Below are 19,257 nucleotides of genomic sequence, written 5' to 3' on the forward strand. Positions count from 1 at the left end.
CTAATATTCTACACATTCCTTACTGTGGTAAGCTGGCAACGCGACGTCAACATTAAAGTAAACGGTTTTTAACATTATTTCACAAACCTGCTTGGGAATTGATTCCCCCCCATCCATTCGAGACGGGAACAGCAGCGTCCTTGTCACGTATGTTCCTAGCTTCTTCACGAGCGACGTATCGAATGCCGTCTTTCGCTGCTTTTTCGCCCTCAACTAGTAGGACTTCCGGATTCACCATGTCAACGTCTGGACCTTCGTCCACAACCAGCCCGTCTAGCAACTCGTCGAGTGTGATCTGCTGGTCATCTTCATCGTCCTCGCCGTCTTCACATTCACTAACGTCTCCTTCGGTTCCCATCATGGCTGGTGCATTTCTCTTATGAAAGTCGCTCTTGTAAACATTCATATTCATGCGCATGTCCTTATCCGCCTCAACTTCCTGCAGAAAATCTTCTTCGTCCATTTCATCGGCTTCGGCAGCGTTTTTGACGCCCTTACCAGTTGCTGCTGTCTCGGCGACAGCCACATCCAAGCGCTGAAGACGCCACATTCGCCGCTTGACAGCGTTAGTTTCTCCAGCAGCGACGGCTCCGTACAATTTGCGCAAAATGACCACATTGGGGAGTTTCAATTCCGATCGGAGCGACTCGGCTTCGTCGCTGACGAACTGTGTTTCCTTCAAATCGTAGCCAACACATACATCACCTGCTTTCATTAGATAGCCCATGTGCGATTGTTCCTCGTACTGATGATTGTTGACGCCCATATCGTCTTCACGTGCCAACGTGACACAAGCTAATTTAGTACGCTGTTTGCGATTTGTCATTCGCTTTGACACATTTGTTCGTAAAAACACCGGTTCCTTTCCAAGCACAATGTAACGCGTCATGCGAGAACGGGCAGCTGTAATCAAGGGACGAATTGGTTCACACCAGTACGCTTCGGAGGACATTTGTGCCATTTGGCCTGTCAATGGATCAATAAGGTGAATCACATTTGTAATATTCTTGACAAGAACGAGACGAGAAATGCTACCCAACTTGCGTGCCATCTTGATTGGAAGATGAAGCAGATCATCCTTGCAAAGGGGGCAAATTTCCACTAAGCTCGTGTACTTGTAGTTGGAAATATTCGATTTGTCGTCTGTTCCAATGAGTTTTTTCGATGTCTTGACTTTGATGGGACACACGTTTTCGAGAAAGGAAATAAAGCGAGCTGCCTTGCCTTTGTCTGGAAAGTAAAAATCCATACCATCCCGAAAAGTTTCGATACTTAAACAACCACGATGAGCTCCGTGTTTCAGAATTAGCTGCTCTAGGTAAAGAAAAGTGCGTTTGTGACTGACACGCTGACGAACTTGCACCAGCGACTTCCAGGACCCTTGTCGGAATTCGGCCTGGCATTCGATACACTGTTGATTCCTCACTACAAAGACGACAGTAAAGGACTGTTGTAAAATTGTACCGGATTCGACTTCTCTTTGAACTGTCAAGCGGACTTTGAGTCGCATCGAATGAGGTTCGGTCCAAATCCAACCGGCATCGATGAGACGAACCTTTGCGCCGTGCTTGGAAGCTTTCAGTCCACTAACGTGCGCCAGACAAAGCGCCATGAGCTCTCTACTTTCCAGCTCACAAGCAACCCATTTTCCAGCGTCTTTATGCCATCGTTGACAGCCGCGGCACTGATGCACGGTTGCTTCCGTACTGATACCACGGGTAATGTCAGACGAACTAGCCAAGCACGTGGCGCACGTGTTCGCCGCGTTCGGGGAGATTGGAACACCGCACAAACAGCACAGAACCGACGCAAAATTGCTCACCGCAAGAGCAGATTGTTGGGAAACCTGCATCACGATATTGCGATACTATAGAACTGGATATCTATTGTAGCAAATGCTCTAATGTAAGTTCAAAGAAGAAACACTTCTTCCAGAAAGAAGTCTAAGCGTTACTGTTAATCGTTCCTTCTTTTTCCCCCTTCGATTCTTGGTCGGCGCATCAAGTTATGGCTTCATAGCCTATTGCCAATCCAATGTCCGGGATAGTTATGTAACTAAGTTTTTTGACTAACAGTGACTGACAATGAAAAAGAACCGAGTCTTCATACTTTATACATTACCATTACGTGGAAATATTCAACCAACATCGCTTTACATTGTAAAAGCTTGTTCAGCCGGGTTCTCAATTCATTTTACACATCAAGGCAAGGAGGTAGTGCTTTACTGTTAGATAATGCAGTAGACTAACAGTAACATGACCATGTAACTAATCAGAGATCTTCCACGAGTATTGCGAGAGTGGCTAAAACGAGACGCCACAATATTTGTTGCATCTGTATTCGTCAAATTCGATTATCCTCACGCAAAAGCCGTATGCAATGGTTCAGGCTCACCAAACTTTGCGCCGTTGCCCCTTCCTTACTTTCCGCGTCTTTCATCATTTCGGCAATTTCCAAGGCTGTTTGAAAACGGAAAGAGATGGTCTTTTTCGGTGCTGTATGGAGCCGAAAGCGCCCCGATGATCGCTCGTCACGGGATGCACTATGAACTTGTAATAAGTACTGGACAATAGTTGACATTCCGCGAGCGGCTGCGACGCACAGTGCGGTTTGTGAAGATTGTGGAGATTCACGCGTTAGCACATCCACTTGAGCACCACGCGATTCCACTAATTCTTTGACGCACGCAAGAATTGTGGACTCTTTGACATTGCGCGCTCGACAAACTTCAACCAAATATGTCCCTCCCGATGAGACGACAGTGTTAGTACGCAAATGGGGTCCATACTCGTCTAAAAGTCTACACATTTTGCTTCTGGTTAAATCTCCTTTGCATCTGCTCTGAACCATTTCCGAAAGATAAAAGTAAGCGATTTCTGTATTATCCTGAATGAGCACGTGTGCATCTCGCACGCGTTCGACGGGACATCGACGAAGGCGCTTACAGGATCGACGAGAATCAGCCATCGATTGAGAAACGCCATAGTCTTCTCGCAGCACTTTATCCCACAAAGAAGCACTACTTTGCTGGTTGTTCAGTAATGCCCTGTAGGAAGCGCGACAGAGCGGAGCAATTTGATGGCACAATACTGTAGCACGGGTGGTAGGGGCAGCAACGAACGTCACAATATGAAACACAATTTCTTCCGGAAGTCCCCAGACCGCACAAGTCGAAGAATTCGCTGCAGCGAAATTCGTCGTGGACTCGATTTGTCTCGAAGATCGAAAGAGACAACGCGGTGAACGACGTTTTTGTGAGTAAGTGGCAGCATCGTCGCTCGCGTCGGCCATGTTGCAAATCGGTGGAACAACTGCAAACTTTAACAAAATACCGAGTCAAAAAGCAAGAGATTGGTACTTTCGGTAAATGGGTGTGAAAAAAAAAATAGAATCCGGAATGCCAGTATCAATATCCTGTCCGGATCAACAAACTCCAATTCGTTGTCGAAAGGAGATACCATTTACTTTCTCATTTAATCCAAGCTGTAGGATTGACAGTGAAGCCCAATCCGAACTTTTTATTGACGAAATATGCACTACAGAAAAAAGAGCTGGACGAAAGCGCTGTTGTTGACCAATGGAACTCCAAAGTCGAGCTTGCCATCACACGCCGGCCAGAGTGCGAGCGTGATCTACCCAGAAATTAGCTTGCCTGGACCACCTCGTTCTATTTGCAATACAGTCTTCTTGTAGGAAGCACCTTGGCATGGGGAAGTCAAGCTCCAGTGAGACACCAAACGCGCTATTCTAGAGGAATGATCCTCTCTCTTTTGTTGCAGGGAAGTCTTCACATTGTCTATTGTCCCTGAATATAGTCAATTGAATCATTGGCGCGGGATGCGTGTGTTAAATGCCGCGAATGCCAATTAAGGAGTCTTTGTGCCCTTGCTACAACACCAGTATTCGCTTACCTTTTGAATCTATCCTTTGACTTCTTCATATCACTGGCGGCATCGGATATAGTGGCACCACGCTTCGTAAAAGCATTTGGGGTTTATAAAGTTTGGCCTGGACTGTAAAGGGGTAAGGGTGCTGACAAAACTGCTGTACGAAAACACAGGCAGTATCATTGTCTATACAGTGATTGTCAAAAGAATATTTTATATTCCTCATGTCGGCATCTATTTTGCTGCAATGCAGATTCCCTCGAAACGTTCACACTGTCAGGTTAGATATTGTTTGACTATGATATCTCGACAAACTTCATGTGAACTGTCATCGTGCTACCGCTTTGTATGTTACGAGAAGCCACAACTCTGCAACGCAATTCTGCCATAATAATACTGGCCTACTCGGCAGTGATTCTTTTAATTGTTCATTTGCCCATAGTACAGGCATCGGGACCAAAATTCCACTCCAGTTACAACCATCCGCTAGGCGCGGATGGGAACCCTTGTTTATTCGTTTGATATGCCACATATGGTACACGTGGTATTCCAGCCGTTGCCTGACGATCTCCCTAACGTACAGGACGATTTTGTTGACTGTGCAACGTTCCTTGAGAACACGACGTACAACCTTTTTTTTGCTTTATCCACCATCCAAGGGCTGTGGATGTTGTTCAACTCCTGCTTTGCTTGGACATGTCATTGACATCTCCCATGACATTGCGGAGTTCCCGTGAAGTTATCGTTGAATCTATCCAGCATCTATCAACAAGGAGTTTCGATCACTGGTCGACACTATTGCCTTGCCTTCCACTACAGGATGACGTTCTCACATGTTCATGGCTAATCAGAACAATCCAGATCAACACTTTTGTATCACATACCATTAACGGCCTTCCTGTGGACAGCTACTTTGATGTTGGCCCTGGTAGCTTCTTCGTTGAGTGATGTCGTTAACGTGTTAGGTTGTACCACTGGGACCCCCATTGCTTTTTTACAGCCGCCGCTTTTGGCCTGGCGTCTGCAAGACTATTCACTCAAATCTACCACTTTGTTCACTGTCTGCTTCAGCGTAGGATGTATCGGAACATACTTTAGTTTGCATAAGCTGTTCTAGAAATGAACACCTCAAACCGTCTAAAAATGATTGTAAGCAACCGTAAGCCGGTATGGAGAAAGTGTTTGGACAAGAGTTTATATAAAAGCTGCTATTTGTTGACAAGAACGGTGGTTGGCTGTTGTCCTTTGCTCGCTCGTCAGGAGAGTATATCAAGAACTAGCTTGTGCATACTAAAATACGTGCCAACCGAGCCAATCACACCTCCAATGAAAAGTAGCAGAGTAGCAGTATAATTGAATCCTTGCAATCGAAGGGACAGTAAGGCCGGAAAAACAAAGGCAATCAACGTGCCCGTCGCACAACCGACCAACGAAAGGACGTCTCCCAGTGACGGAGCCGCTATGGCTAAACCCGTCACGACAAACCAGAGTTTCGCAGTAAGGGTAACGTGATACAGCAGTCTCAGTTGCTTTTGGTACCCGGGTAATAGTGCCGAATTGATGACATTGGCAGCGTGTGTGGAAAGGACACTCAAGTCGGTTAAAGACATGGAGACTTCGAGGATTGGTGGCCCTGGTACGCGTTCTTCGTCGTTAACTGCTAGTACGGCCTCTTCTTCGTCCAAAAGTGGTTCTTGCAAACTGCGGAGAATGTCCGGTGATTGGTGCCCGTGCTGCTGTCCATGTGATAAGGACACCGTTTCTCGCGTGTCGGGAAAGAAGGTAACAATCAAAAGCTCTAAGTCACAAAAAGCAAGAACGTCCGCATGAGTCTGTAATTCTGAATGTAGTTGACAGGAGTGTATCCGTGCACGTACCTCGGCAGGTGAAGAAGGGTAGCGGAAAAGTCAACAGCATGGCAAAACACAAGAGTAGCTTGGCGGAGTCAATAATGGAAATGGCGGGGTATATTTCGAAAATGGCACTGGGTGTGGCGTGCCAAAAGGTTACGTAGGCACCCAGTCCAATTGTCAACGAAATACTGAGCGCGGTGAATATCGAGAAGGCAGAAACTCTTTTCCAATTTTTGTAGGTTCGTAGACTTGGTTTGAGTGAACTAAACGCGAGATGAGCCGTGTGCTGCGACACAAAGGTAAAGACAAAGGTCCCCAGACTAGCCAAGAGGGATGAGAAAGTTCCCTTTTTCAGTCAAAAGGAGGTGCAAATACGGCATTGGATTGACCCTACATTGATCCAACCGATTGTACGTACCATTCCAAGTATCCCGGTCGTACTTCCAACCAATTCTCGTAAAAAGTACCACCCGGTTCTCGAATACTGCCGTGCGGGTTGACGAGAAACAAGTAGACAATGATGACGGCGATGGCAACCATGGAAGCCACGCTGATCATACTCAAGTTGGCCAACGGCGTCATGTCCCGGAGCAGACAGAGCGGAAATATAATGACGATGCTGGCACTCCACGTTACCCAGACACTGTGACTTAAAAATTCGTACCCCCATGATTCCTCCCCGTGCATTACTGCGTCCCCGTACACTAGATTGCGCACCGCCGACCCGAGATTTTCTTTGACCACAATCACGTAAGCCACCAAGCAGCCGAAACTGTACATAAACTTGGCTGCCGATATCGCCAGTTGGCCGACAAAGCCAAAGGCCACCCGTCCCAGATCCTCGTACGATCCGTGTGCGCCCGGTGTTTCCAGCGACAGCCGAATAAGCAGATCCAAGGACACTTTTGTCACGTACGCAAAGAGCATGATGGAAACGATGGAAACAATCCCACCCGACGCGGCGAAGGCTCCACCGAGGCCCAAGGCTCCGGCACCCGCAATGGCGTTGGTAAAGTTAAAGATACTTTCCCGAACAGAAGATCCGTGCTCGCCATCGTGTGGTGTTTGCACGGACGTCGTCGATTCCGTAATGTCCGGATTGGATCGATGTACAGTCAATGAGGGTTCCTCGCACCCAATGGAAGTGCTCATCATAGATGAGGGAATGAAACAGAAGAGACTACCCAACAACGGGGGGTAGGCTCGGTTTTTCTGCGGATCTACCAAGCACGCATACAACGGATAAGCTTTCGGTCTTTGTGTTTCCTCCTTGCAAAATAGAATCAAGGCACAATCCGAGCCCAACGCTCCGCTTGGTGTTGTGTATTGCCGAGTTCACCATCGGTCCAAAAAGCGCACTCGGAACACAACGGCTCACGGAGGCGGGGAAAAAGAACTTTTTTCCCGCTTCACGACTCCCTTCACAATATGTTCCGGGTTATCTAAAGTGACTCGAGAACGTGTCGGAAGATATAAAATGGACACGAGAGCGACGAAGACTTTTTTGTACAGGGCAGGGCGGTCGACCAAGTCGTGGATGTGCACCACAACGGAAACCCGAACCGTAAGAAGAACTTCCACTGCTGTTTTTCCACTGTCACATCCGTACCAGTATTGCTGTTCTGTGTGTGTACGAGACGGAGCGCGTTCGCTCCAGAAAATGACCCGGCTAATAGTAACAGGATTACAAACCGCACGGTTCTCTACCTCCCTCGTCTCACTGATCGTTGACTACGTTGGACAGCCTAACTGCACCTCAAACACTGCAGCATGAGTTACTACGGAAACCCGAGTGGAAATACGACGAACGCAGGAAACGTCTCGGGTGGATCATCCTCGCAAGGCGGCTTTTACGCGGGTAGCAATAACGCTTCGGGAAGCAATGGGGGTTACAGTTACAGTCAACAGCAACCGCAGTCGGCGTACGGTAGCGAGGGTAGCGCCAACTACAACACGCAGCAATGGCAAAGTAATCCACCGCAATCCGCGTCTCAGCCGCAACAGCATCAAATGTACAGCGGGACATCTTTGCCGCCCCAACCTAGCAACAGTAACAGCACCCACCACAACGTCGCGCAACCCTTTTGGAATCCAGCCACTGCGGCTACCATGGCGGCAGTTGCCGGTTCCATATCAGGATCCGGAGGATTTTCCAATGATACCATGCTTGATTTGGCTAGCTCCGCCGGAAAATCGTTCCTACAATCGGGCTCGGCACGCATGATTCCAGGCTTGGAATCCACCATGTTGACTCTTCGGCACTACTTTGCCGTCGACAACAAATACGTGTTGCGAAAAATGCAAAAAGTGCTCTTTCCTTTTCTTTCGAAGCAATGGCAGCGGCAAGTAAGTTATGGTTTTGTCTAATGCCTCTTGTTTGCAGCGGGTCTGTGCGTCTAGCCGTACTTTTCTCATGCCACAACTAACGGTTGCTCCCATGTTTCGGCCTAGGAACGAGAGCCTGGCACGCCCGACACTCCCGCACAATACGATTTACCTTATTTAGACGAAAATGCGCCAGATCTGTACGTGCCGGTGATGTCCTTGATTACGTACGTCTTGTTGTGCGCCGTTTGTTACGGTAAAGCTGGACAATTCAATCCGGAAGTCCTTCCGGACGTGACCACCAAGTGTTTCATGACCCAAGTTCTAGAAGTCTTGGCCATTCGTTTTGGATTCTACACAATGCAGGTACCCGTTCCCTTTCTCGACCTTTTTGCCTACACGGGATACAAGTACCTCGGTCTCGCGTTGAATATGCTGGTGGCATTAGTTTTAGGAACCGTCTTCGCTTTGGGAACTCGCGCGTATTACGTCACCTTATTCTGGACGGCCTCGGCCATGGCCTTTTTCATGCTCAAAACAATGGCACACAACATACCGTCCCGGACGGCAGCAACCGGTCCGAAGCGGGAGATCGTAGTGATTGTCTTTGCCGCACTGCAACTCGCAACCATGTGGTTCATGAGTCAAACGAAATTTCTGTAGCCAATCACGATATGTTCCGAATTCTTACAGAATCGCAACCGCGTGGCTTGCTTCACAGACTCTGGTCTGGGTGGAGGCAGCACTGTAGTGTAGCTTTTGAATTGTAGAGAAATTGGTAGCAACCAAAAGCAGTAGTAGATACTATAACATTAAAAAGGGGTCGGCCAAAGCTGCACTGGACATGGATCAAAATCTGAAAATTAGCTTCGCATGCATTATTCGCCTACTGTGCTTGCCTCATTTGGTCAACTTATGTTAAATCCGGGTGATGTATGGTTACCGCCTTACTACATTTCAACCTTGCCAATTACTGCCGTGCGAACAACACTGGAAGTTTTGACAACGACTACGACGACAACAACAACATCGTTCGTTGAAGACCTGTTCTTCCTTTCGTCAAAACAAGGTGTGTTTCTGCTTTTTCTTGTTCAATGATGTAGAGTGTAGTTATATTTGTATATCAAACGCCTACCACAATCGATTCGGAATAAAGACTGAAGGGTGGAGTGTGAGCTTGCTTTTAGACTGTTTTCGATTCCGTGCCGCTGCAGGCCGTCTCTATGCGACGCACTCTTAGCCGCTTTCTAGCATAAAACAGTCGCAGGGGTACACATTTCCTAATCTAGGGAACGTCGTGATCGCCTGCATTCATACGTCGTAATTTCTTACCTAATTCGTCTCTTTCTTCTCAGTTCAATCACAATGGGTATTGATCTAAAAGCCGGAGGTCGCCGCGTGGGGCACAGCTCCTCTATGAAGGCCGTCAAAAGCCAAAACCCTTACAACAAGCTATTGATTAAGCTTTATAAGTTCCTTGATCGCCGAACGGACTCAAAATTCTGTGGCACTGTGTTGAAGCGCCTCCATATGAGCAAGGTGAACCAACCCCCGATGGGTCTTCACCGACTTTCCAAGTACATGGCCCAAAAGGAAGGAAAGACGGCCGTGATTGTTGGAAAGGTAACCGACGATGTGCGAATGTTGGAATGCCCAAAGATGTCGGTCTGTGCACTAGCATTTACCGAGAACGCCCGAAAGCGCATTGTCGCTTCTGGAGGTGAATGCATCACCCTGGATCAGCTGGCCCTTCGTGCCCCCAAAGGATCTAACACAGTCCTTCTTCGCGGACCTAAATCGCGTGAGGCTTTGGCTCATTTTGGACACTCTACGTCGGTCAATAATCCGCACACTCACACCGGTGTCAAGCCGTACGTCCGAAGCAAGGGTCGCAAGTTCGAGAAGGCTCGTGGTCGCCGTCGCTCTCGTGGTTTCAAGGTCTAAATTTCACTGTAACATTTTAGATCATTACTCTATGAGGATAAATCGCATTCTCTATTTTGAATGCGAGATGCTCTCCTGTACTCATAGCTGACTAACTGTAAGAAAGCACGGAACAGGAAAACAACTATTTACGTTAGATTATGCAAACAGTGACAAACAATTTTTGACGCCGCACAAGCCAGACACACCAAAATCACTTCATATAGAATTAGTTCCCCTTAAATAACGGTGTTAATCTGGTATTAACGCCTATGGTCGTGACGGACGTGGCGCAATGGTAGCGCATTCGATTCCGAGTTGTGTATTTTTCATAGAACATTCGAAAGGTTGCGGGTTCAAGTCCCGTCGTCCGTATTCGTCGGCTTGCACACTTTTGTCATGTCAACAACTTTTGCTTTTTATCTTTTAACTATAACGAAAATAACAGTAAGTAGTAAATGTTGTTGTATGGGCTATACCAACTGAAGAGCGTCTATGCCAACTACCTTTCTGGAACATGAGAGGATTTCCACACTGCGATGAAAATCGTTCTTATAGCACGAGAAATGCTGCATGAAATGGAAGCATCTGTCCGGCAATGTTCAGGCAGCATAAAGAAGTCAATAAACTTGAGGGAGTCATACAACTATGTTTTTTGTACATTTCGAGGCAGTCAAGCTTTGATGACAATGCCAAAAAGAGTCAAGTCAAACACAATTGGCTTCCCTGGACCAGTCAGATTACTCTTGATAACACTCAGTTGTCGAGATGGCGCTCTTCCACGAAGGGGACCGTCTGAATTGGACAGTGATGAGCTTGACACAAGGTCCGCCTCGAATTCAAAGAGCACACGTGTCGAGACACAGTGATGCCACGAAGTGCCCAGCGCAGGGCGAATACCGGTTTGATCGATCACGGCATCCGTGCCCAGTATTGAGGAACCAACCTGGTTAATGACGACAACAACCAAATGATGTTGATCCGCGAGCCGTTTGAGCGTTTGCGCAATTTTTATCACGGTAGACGCCAGTTCAGGCGCAGATCCCGCGCCGAAATCACGACGCGCCGGAGCCGCGATGCTGTCCAGCACCAAAAGACGAACCGGAAATTTGGCATTCGAGGACCCGACTGATTGGTGATTGCGCGAAAACAATTCATCCTCCACTTCAGAGAGCGCACCAAAAAGCTCGTCTATGTTCGATGGAGAATGGACGGTTACGTTGTCCAGTACTTCTTGGGGACTCCGGAAGCAATTTCGCGACGTAGCAGAGATGTCAACCGTCGATTCCACCAATGTTGTGTCACTTGGATACAAAAATTCACCGTGCGTGTTTGTATCCGGGACACGAGACGACCGTTGTAACGCAATCTCGCGAAGTCTCGCAACACTCAACTTCTTTTCCGTATCCACATACACGCATCCTTGCGCGTACCGGGACGCCATGATACACAGCTGCATGGCAAGCTGTGTTTTCCCTACACCAGCAGGTCCAACTAGTTCAGTGATTGTCCCCACACGTACACCACCCCGAAGTGCCTGATCCAAGGGCTCCAAACCGGTCGGCAAATAGCGCATTCGTGAAAAAGTCTCTTCGCATCGATTGCAATCGTTAAGAGACGAGGTTGTCGAGTGCAGCAACTCGAAGGCTGACAGAGGAGAAGGCGAACACTCGACATATAATCGTCTCATAAACTCATTGCATTGTTCTGCTTTCGGACAAGAAATGCATCGTCAAGTAAGCATACGGATGTCGGCTTACTGACGTAGACACGACTTTGTAACTACGTACCGTAGGTGAGCAAAGGGTCGAGTGTGCGGACTAGAGAGGCTGCTGAGCATTGCAGCAGCGGCCCAACGGTTCTTATACGGTGTGTAACGGATCCATTCCGGGAAGCCGTGTTCAATGTGTCGAGTGACGCGCATATTTGCTCGCGTAGTTCTCGTGCGGGAATTGTGTTTCCGTCGGTGGCAAGGTTTTCAAATAGATGCAACGGCAATCGCGCCAAAATGCGATCAGCCGTACTCATAACGTTGTTTGGAACGATACACCACTGTAGCCTATCGGTAGCAAGTCCACACCAAGTCTGCGATTGTATAGGTCGTCTCTCCAATGCCGACGAAGGTTGCTTGACCGTCAAGAACAACTCACGGTCATACTTTGCTCGTTCACGACCGAATAGGGACTCGCGGCAGCGCTATCAGTACGCCGATCCTGTTGATGGACAGACACCACTAACAGTGTGTGTCCGAAATTCTCCCATAGGTTGCTGGAGCCCACACGGTCGACCTGCCAGACGGGGACGAAGAGCTCTCCGCACCGAGAAAACAAACACCACACAACTTACGGTTACTGTATTACTTTCGAACCGTATCGCCATCACCATCCTCGCTGACAGTGACGATCGATTTTCCCATCCACGTCCTCTGTATTGACAGTGAATATTTTAACGAATTTCTGTGCAGCTCTCTAAACCACACAGAAAGACAAAAGTAGAGAGAGACACGAGTACCATGCCGCCGAAAAAGAAGGCAGGAAACAGTGAAGACAAGGGAGGTGAAGAGCACCTTACCCGAATCGCGATTATCAGCTCGGAGCGATGCCGTCCCAAAAAGTGTCGTCAAGAATGTAAAAAGTCGTGTCCAGTCGTCAAGTTGGGCAAGCTCTGTATCGAAGTAACGCCTAAGAGTAAGCTGGCCTTCATTTCGGAACCACTTTGTATTGGTAAGATCTTTTAGGCGATATTCTCGTAAAATGCAACTGGCCCAATGAGGCTCTCACCTTTGTACATTCATTCGCTGACTAGGCTGTGGTATTTGCGTCAAGAAGTGTCCATTCGAAGCAATTGCGATCATCAATCTTCCCAAAGACCTGAGCAAGAACACAACTCACCGCTACGGCCCCAATTCGTTCAAGTTGCACCGCCTGCCGATGCCCCGTCCTGGGCAAGTATTGGGTTTGGTGGGAACCAACGGTATCGGCAAATCAACGGCACTCAAAATTTTGGCCGGCAAAATGAAGCCCAACTTGGGGCGATTCGACAACCCCCCCGACTGGGAAGAAATTCTTGTGCACTTTCGTGGCAGTGAGTTGCAAAACTACTTCACCAAAATTTTGGAAGATACCATGAAGGCGACAATCAAGCCACAGTACGTCGACCACATCCCTCGGGCAATCAAAGGAAAAGTGGGGGACATTCTAAAGCAAAAAGATGAGCGCTCGGAAGCGGAAGAGTGGGACGTATTGAATTGGGCTACGACACAAGCCGAATTAAATCATTTGTTGGATCGTGACGTTCGCATTCTTTCCGGAGGAGAGTTGCAGCGATTCGCTATTGCTGCCGTGGCAGTACAAATCAGCGATGTGTACATGTTCGACGAACCTTCCAGCTATCTAGATGTTAAGCAGCGTTTGACAGCGGCGACTATGATTCGTGAGATTCTGCAAGCACCTGGCGGTGACCGTCGTTACGTACTAGTGGTGGAGCACGATCTGGCAGTTTTGGACTACCTGAGCGACTTTGTCTGTGTTCTCTACGGAGCACCAGGAGGCTACGGCGTCGTTACTATGCCCCATAGTGTTCGAACTGGTATCAATGCCTTTTTGGCCGGTTATATTCCGTCGGAGAACTTGCGCTTTCGTGAAAACGCTCTCTCCTTCAAGGTACGTCGTGACCTGTAAAGTTGTTGAAAAGACTTATTTTTGAACGTTGTTTCTTACACGATAAGGATCTTTGTAATGCTTAGGTTTCTGAACGAGCCGAGGCAGACTTAACAAAGAACGACGTCATGAAGGCGTACAGCTACCCAGACATGACCAAAACGCAGGAGCGTGGTGAATCCAAGTTTGTTTTACACGTTGACAAGGGAGAATTCACGGATTCAGAGATCATCGTGTTACTTGGAGAGAACGGAACTGGAAAGACGACATTTGTCCGGATGCTTGCCGGTCTGTTGAAAAGTGATGAACAGGTTAAGCTAGAGGAGGAAGGTATGGATTACGAGGCTTCTCTCGCTGGTGTTCCAGATCTTAATGTCAGTTACAAGCCGCAGAAAATTTCTCCAAAATTTGAAGGAACCGTACGTCAGTTGCTGCACAAACGAATTCGGGACGCCTATGTTCATCCGCAATTCGTCTCGGACGTTATGAAACCTCTCGTTATTGAGAACATCATCGACAACGGTGTGCAAACACTATCTGGAGGAGAGTTACAGAGGCTAGCAATTGCCTTGGCCCTTGGTGCCCCAGCGGACGTATATCTTATCGACGAGCCAAGCGCGTACCTTGATTCCGAACAACGTATTAACTGCGCAAAGGTCATCAAACGTTTCATCATGCACAGCAAGAAAACCGCGTTTGTTGTGGAGCATGATTTTATCATGGGTACTTATCTTGCGGATCGTGTGGTTGTCTACCACGGCCAACCCGGCATTGAAGCGACCGCTTCTTCCCCGCAATCTCTATTAACTGGAATGAATCAGTTTCTGAAGAGCTTGGAAGTCACATTCCGTCGTGACCCTGTCAATTTTCGTCCAAGGTACGTTATTCGGTGTGACCGAATTTCTCTTTGATTGTCTTGAAATGGGATGGCGACCTGGAATGACGAGAAATCAACTCGACGCCCTCGTCGTGGCTTGTCTACGAGCGCCGTCTTGGCGTTGGCATTGGGAGAATGAAGTCTTTTGTTTTAATTTCTGACCAGCGGAACATGAGACGAGTTGTAAGAAGACCATGGGTGGAAATTTTGCATTTGGACTCACACGGTTCTTCTTCGTTCTCGCAGAATCAACAAGCGAGGATCGCAAAAAGATGCAGAGCAAAAGAAGAACGGCAACTACTTCTTCTACGATGATGGAGCTGATGACGCGGATGAAGATGATATCGACGACTTTGATCTTTAGACCGAAAAACCATGAACCGTTTCTCAAACCATTCTATAAGGCACAATCACCATTGGACCCTTTCATTAATAAGCGAGGTCATAGTGCTTGTCATTCCATAGCCTTATTTTAAGCATTTGTTGTTCGCACTGTGCTTGATGCTCGCCCGATAAGTTCACATCAGACCATTGGACGGGTTCCTAGATATTTCTTCCCAAAGAAAGTCTACCGAATTGGAGAAAAGGGTGCTGGTTTGTGAATGGTGGACGAGAATTCAATGGCAAGATCGGCAATACTCGCGATCGCTTCACGCCATTCGTGGGCATTCCGGGCCGCTACCCGTGACTGTTCCATTGCTGCAGAGCCGTCACCGTGTCGCCAGATTTCTATCACTTCGTTTAAGCGTCCAACTTCACAATACAATAGCGTAACGAGCGATGTTGTAGGATCTGTTCCATCCGCATTCAATTTCGAAGGCAGCCCTTGGGCAAAGAGATTAAGAAATTTCGGGACCGTGTCGTAACCGAGCTTCAATTTGTATCGACGTATTTCGAGAATAGTGTCGTTTCCGTTGTCACTTTGCGGTTCATCGGCAAGCCCTAGCACTTGATCCATTTGTCCGACTAACGGCGCTTCAACAAAGAGCAAGGATGACTGGGAATTCATGCATGGACGGCAGCTTTCCAAGTACGCTTTCCACTCCGCATTGGTCGCCATGGCTGCGCGCTTGGCGTTCCGTTCCTCGTGTCCGCCTTGATAATAGTACGCGTGCGTGGCCTTGTTTAATTCTCCACCCGTATCAGGCATACTAAAGAAACGTAAAGGCGACAGCGATTTGCGCAAGTCAGCCGCAGTTCCCGTCGCGTATAAATACGGAGTCGAAAATTCTGGTTTGAGCGCGTATTCTCGGAGCTCCACGAGCGGAGAACTACTACTGCTTCGAGTAGCGGTTGCAGTGCGAATCGCTGTGGGAGGCAGAGAGCCGACTCTCAGCGTTTGCAGAGCTCGTCCTAAACCAGGAGCGCGTGACATGTTTATACTGAGACAGCTCATTCATCTACTTTTCTACGGGATCAAAGCTGACTTCTCGCCCGACACTTAAATTGAATTGTTGGAGGTGAGACGAGGGAAGCCATGGTCCTGTCTGATCATCGTGAAGGGGACAAGCGTTCCTACGGTACTCACTCTCACAGTCAATTTCGTAACGACAGACTCGTGACTCGACGAAATACTCAGTCGTGGAGGCGACCCCACATATTTCCAGTTGCCATTTTGAGGTGCAGTTGAAAGGATTGTGACCATGAACACTTTTCTCACATAGACCTTGACTACAAGGACGTTACAGCTAGCTGTACAGGCTATGCTCCCTCTTCCAAGCAGAGCTCTGCCGAAAATCAACACATTGACAACCAACCTACATTTGACTCTGCTAGTTTTTTTACAAAACATGAACTCAAGCATTGCTTTCATGCAGATGATGCAATGTACAACCATTTCATGCCTTTGACAAGAACACCTGCTTTGACAAATGACTGAGCTTTAAACAATTCCACCAGTTGCTGGTTTCAAGGTTGATTTGGCGGAAAAATTGCCGCTGTCTTCATATTTGATCTTTCCGTCGGTAACGGGTCGTTTCAGCCGTTGCCTTCGATGGGAAACCATCAAGGCAACAACTACAGTAGCCATCACCATAAAGCCGATGGCCACAATGACCCCAAACATTGCGGCATTCTTACTTGCTGAAGATGAGTGCGTTTCTGAATCAAAGTTTTGAACCATCCCAGTGAGGGTCAGAGAAGACGGAGGCGAGCGGGATTCTGGTCTAGTTGTGGTCAGCAACATTGGCACTGGTATAGGCCTGCAAGTTGGTGAAGATAAGCTCTGATAAGTCACTGGATACCAAAGTTGACAATCAAGAAGCCCTGGATAGTGTTCATGGATTAAAACGTCTCTAGCAGGGATGAATCCTGTGAAAACACACTCGTCTTCCGAAATGGCACAGTGGGCTTCGTTGTACGCACTACCACTGCCATGAGCGAAGCCTCCTTGACAAAGTCCGACATATACATTATGGCACTAACACCCTCCTTCCTTGAGTTCTAGCACTCTTTCTGCAGATATCCAGGATTCACAATCAGAGCAGTCTGTGGGAGAAAGTATGCAAGCAATTTTGAAGTACCGTGAAGACAGCCACCATATTGAGTTGGCTTGACATCCTCTGGAGCAGACAAAACAAACTTTTGCGCGGAGCAGTAGCCATTGGTGCAAGTGTCTCTTCATGGCGGAGGAATATACAAGCTTACATCATTACACGCATCAGGTGTGAGGGCACACAAACCACTATCTCCGCACTGTCCTATTCAAAGTGTTTCGGATGTGCAGCTCCCAATTCCTAGCATCCTTAACTGAGCCGCCATTTTGAAACAAACCCAACCCACAACTTCACATTCCTCTTCCAACGCTGCACAATAGAGAAAGGTGTTGACGTTTGTATCAAAACAACCGCCTATATCCACCGGTTTTATGATCAATACCAGTGCATAGGTATTGGCCGAGAGAGCCCAGAACAGAAACATAGAAATAGATCTTAGGTAGATCATGGCGACGGATTGAATAGAAATCAATAGTCTAAATTTAGTATTGTTTGGCTGTGTCAATGTTGACAGTGATTCCAAATCTAAAATAAAGACTACCTGCTCAAAAAGAATTCCCGGATATCAAGTTGGAGAGGCATATGACTACCACGCGCTTGTTGAGAGATGAAAGGGCTTATAGTTAATGTAACGCAGTGCTTCCTGAAAACGCCAATCTTTTGAGGAATGCGTTAGGCACCCATTGCCTTGTGCCATTTGCATCTTATGTTAATTGGAAAAAATCGGCATGGTATGCCAAAGAATGTTGGGTGTCATCACTCATTGCCTTGTAGACCGAGAAGTCGCATATCCTACCTAGATGGAAGTATTGCCTTCATATGGTGATAAAAGAAGTTTCGCGCTAAAATGACTCATATACAAAGGGTATAACAAATCTACTTGCATCCAATCTATCTGGTCTAAAAAATATGACATCAATAGCCCATTGGTGTGTGCACTCATTCCCATTGTTCCCTACAAAAAATCATATTGTGCTGTACATGCGGCATTGTTTGCCTTCCCATTTTGCCTCGGTCAATCAATCATTTTGGAGCATTTTACTTGTACAACTTGTCCTCCAAAACCAAAATTGACAAGAGAACTTTTGCTATGAGCTACATTCGGGTGCTCACTTTTGTGTTTTTGTTTGTCAGGGCAGATGGAGTATGCAACGTAGACAACCATCACCCCAAAGATGGCGGGTATTATGTTGAGGGTATTGCAGCAATTTCTGCCAAAGTCAACAGCAGCTTGGCTAACAATTGTCGCTTCAACAACACAACAAGTGAAATGTATTTTATTTCAAACATAAATCAACAGAAAATCACTGCCAACTGACTGCCAAGTAAATGCTTTCAAATTACATAGTGACTACCCAGGATGGTCGCATTGAATTGTGTACAGGCCAGTTCTGTTCCGAAATCTGCCGGACAGCAGGTTGTCCCAGAATTGTATCTGCCCATACATACTCCATGATTCGGTTCTGCTATGCTCCCAATAGTGGGTCCAACATTTGGAGCCTTCCTAACAAAGTCGCCCTGGCCAATTGCAATTTTAGTAACACCACACAAATCTGCAACATGACAACAGGATCAGATGAAGATAGTTGCAACTTTTTTGTCAAAGAAGATGCATTGCTCCAAACATATTTGTTTGCCAGTCAACAGGGATGCGAGCAAGGACAGAGAGTGGCTGTGCAGGTGGAGGATTTTGACAATGTGGCTGATTTGTGCTACAACTCTGGACTGACAATGTCTTGTATTAAGACATGCAACAACTGCCTGTTTGAAGACCGTGCTTCCGCATTGGTTGAGCCTTGTCATAGCCAGTTTGCTTTGGGATGTCTGGAAGGATCTCCTACAGATCTTAGCTGCTGCAACAACGGAGACTGTGTTGCCTTGGTAAAAAAAGGTGTCCACAGCGGAAGAAGCTGCGGCTGAGGAGGCTTGTCAGTCTCTTTGCAACAATAATATTCCAGGTAAGTGTGCTACTGGCAGCAATGTGGACAACTGCTGCACACAAGTCTGCTCCAAGTGTGGTACCAGCCTCCATCCCGACGCAGTTGGTCTTCCTGTAGCGCTGGTAGTGTTGAATTTGCCAACGGTACTTGCGGTTTCATTCCCTTGTTTGAGCCCTACACTTGCAATTTCTCCGCATGTTCCGAACAAGATCCTTGGCACCCCAACGGATCCGCATTCCAGCGCTGACAGGGTATCGCGGAAGAAACACCCGTCCCCTCGCAAGCTCCGGCCGTTGCA

At 47.5% G+C, this 19,257-nt stretch overlaps 8 protein-coding genes across 8 annotated transcripts; 3 read left to right on the forward strand and 5 right to left on the reverse strand.

The window, feature by feature from the left end:
• Positions 1–262: 262 nt before the first annotated feature.
• PHATRDRAFT_15862 (predicted protein) lies at positions 263–1,852 on the reverse strand (the record flags this gene model as incomplete). The annotated part of the gene is made up of 1 exon (XM_002184153.1): positions 263–1,852. A coding segment is annotated over one exon (1,590 nt), but the record flags the coding sequence as incomplete, so codon positions are not given.
• A 491-nt stretch (positions 1,853–2,343) lies between these two features.
• Positions 2,344–3,291, reverse strand: PHATRDRAFT_40088 (predicted protein; the record flags this gene model as incomplete). The annotated part of the gene is made up of 1 exon (XM_002184154.1): positions 2,344–3,291. One exon carries the CDS (start codon positions 3,289–3,291, stop codon positions 2,344–2,346), a length of 948 nt encoding a protein of 315 aa, XP_002184190.1.
• Positions 3,292–5,058: 1,767 nt separating this feature from the next.
• PHATRDRAFT_49391 (predicted protein) lies at positions 5,059–7,047 on the reverse strand. Its single transcript, XM_002184155.1, has 3 exons — positions 6,159–7,047; positions 5,765–6,060; positions 5,059–5,727 (listed from the first exon to the last, which is right to left on the reverse strand). The coding sequence occupies exons 1-3, from the start codon at positions 6,893–6,895 to the stop codon at positions 5,144–5,146; spliced, it is 1,617 nt and encodes a 538-aa protein (XP_002184191.1). The 5' UTR covers positions 6,896–7,047; the 3' UTR covers positions 5,059–5,143.
• A 430-nt stretch (positions 7,048–7,477) lies between these two features.
• On the forward strand, positions 7,478–8,728 carry PHATRDRAFT_49392 (predicted protein; the record flags this gene model as incomplete). Its single annotated transcript, XM_002184029.1, has 2 exons — positions 7,478–8,086; positions 8,192–8,728. The coding sequence occupies exons 1-2, from the start codon at positions 7,511–7,513 to the stop codon at positions 8,726–8,728; spliced, it is 1,113 nt and encodes a 370-aa protein (XP_002184065.1). The 5' UTR covers positions 7,478–7,510.
• Positions 8,729–9,231: 503 nt separating this feature from the next.
• On the forward strand, positions 9,232–10,068 carry PHATRDRAFT_30315 (predicted protein). The gene has a single exon (XM_002184030.1). The coding sequence runs from the start codon at positions 9,431–9,433 to the stop codon at positions 10,007–10,009; it is 579 nt and encodes a 192-aa protein (XP_002184066.1). The 5' UTR covers positions 9,232–9,430; the 3' UTR covers positions 10,010–10,068.
• A 593-nt stretch (positions 10,069–10,661) lies between these two features.
• Positions 10,662–12,373, reverse strand: PHATRDRAFT_40092 (Rad51 DNA recombination/repair protein; the record flags this gene model as incomplete). The annotated part of the gene is made up of 4 exons (XM_002184156.1): positions 10,662–11,635; positions 11,779–12,073; positions 12,139–12,201; positions 12,335–12,373. 4 exons carry the CDS (start codon positions 12,371–12,373, stop codon positions 10,662–10,664), a joined length of 1,371 nt encoding a protein of 456 aa, XP_002184192.1.
• A 187-nt stretch (positions 12,374–12,560) lies between these two features.
• PHATRDRAFT_1048 (phosphatase) lies at positions 12,561–14,840 on the forward strand (the record flags this gene model as incomplete). Its single annotated transcript, XM_002184031.1, has 4 exons — positions 12,561–12,711; positions 12,794–13,650; positions 13,734–14,524; positions 14,771–14,840. Coding segments are annotated over 4 exons (1,869 nt in total), but the record flags the coding sequence as incomplete, so codon positions are not given.
• Positions 14,841–14,901: 61 nt separating this feature from the next.
• On the reverse strand, positions 14,902–15,899 carry PHATRDRAFT_49396 (predicted protein; the record flags this gene model as incomplete). The annotated part of the gene is made up of 1 exon (XM_002184157.1): positions 14,902–15,899. The coding sequence occupies one exon, from the start codon at positions 15,897–15,899 to the stop codon at positions 15,093–15,095; it is 807 nt and encodes a 268-aa protein (XP_002184193.1). The 3' UTR covers positions 14,902–15,092.
• Between the last annotated feature and the right edge of the window lie 3,358 nt (positions 15,900–19,257).

Source organism: Phaeodactylum tricornutum, chromosome 22 (genome assembly GCF_000150955.2).
Source record: "Phaeodactylum tricornutum CCAP 1055/1 chromosome 22, whole genome shotgun sequence".
Taxonomy (NCBI): domain Eukaryota; phylum Bacillariophyta; class Bacillariophyceae; order Surirellales; family Neidiaceae; genus Phaeodactylum; species Phaeodactylum tricornutum.

What these genes read in the sequence shown, in the direction of transcription:
- PHATRDRAFT_49391 (XM_002184155.1), bottom strand. Translation starts at nt 6,895, where the DNA reads ATGATGAGCACTTCCATTGGGTGCGAGGAACCCTCATTGACTGTACAT. An exon ending in CGACCGGGATACTTGGAATG is followed by an intron (nt 6,061 to 6,158) that starts GTACGTACAATC and finishes CCTCTTGGCTAG; the next exon opens with TCTGGGGACCTTTGTCTTTA. An exon ending in ACCCTTCTTCACCTGCCGAG is followed by an intron (nt 5,728 to 5,764) that starts GTACGTGCACGG and finishes AACTACATTCAG; the next exon opens with AATTACAGACTCATGCGGAC.
- PHATRDRAFT_30315 (XM_002184030.1), top strand. Translation starts at nt 9,431, where the DNA reads ATGGGTATTGATCTAAAAGCCGGAGGTCGCCGCGTGGGGCACAGCTCC.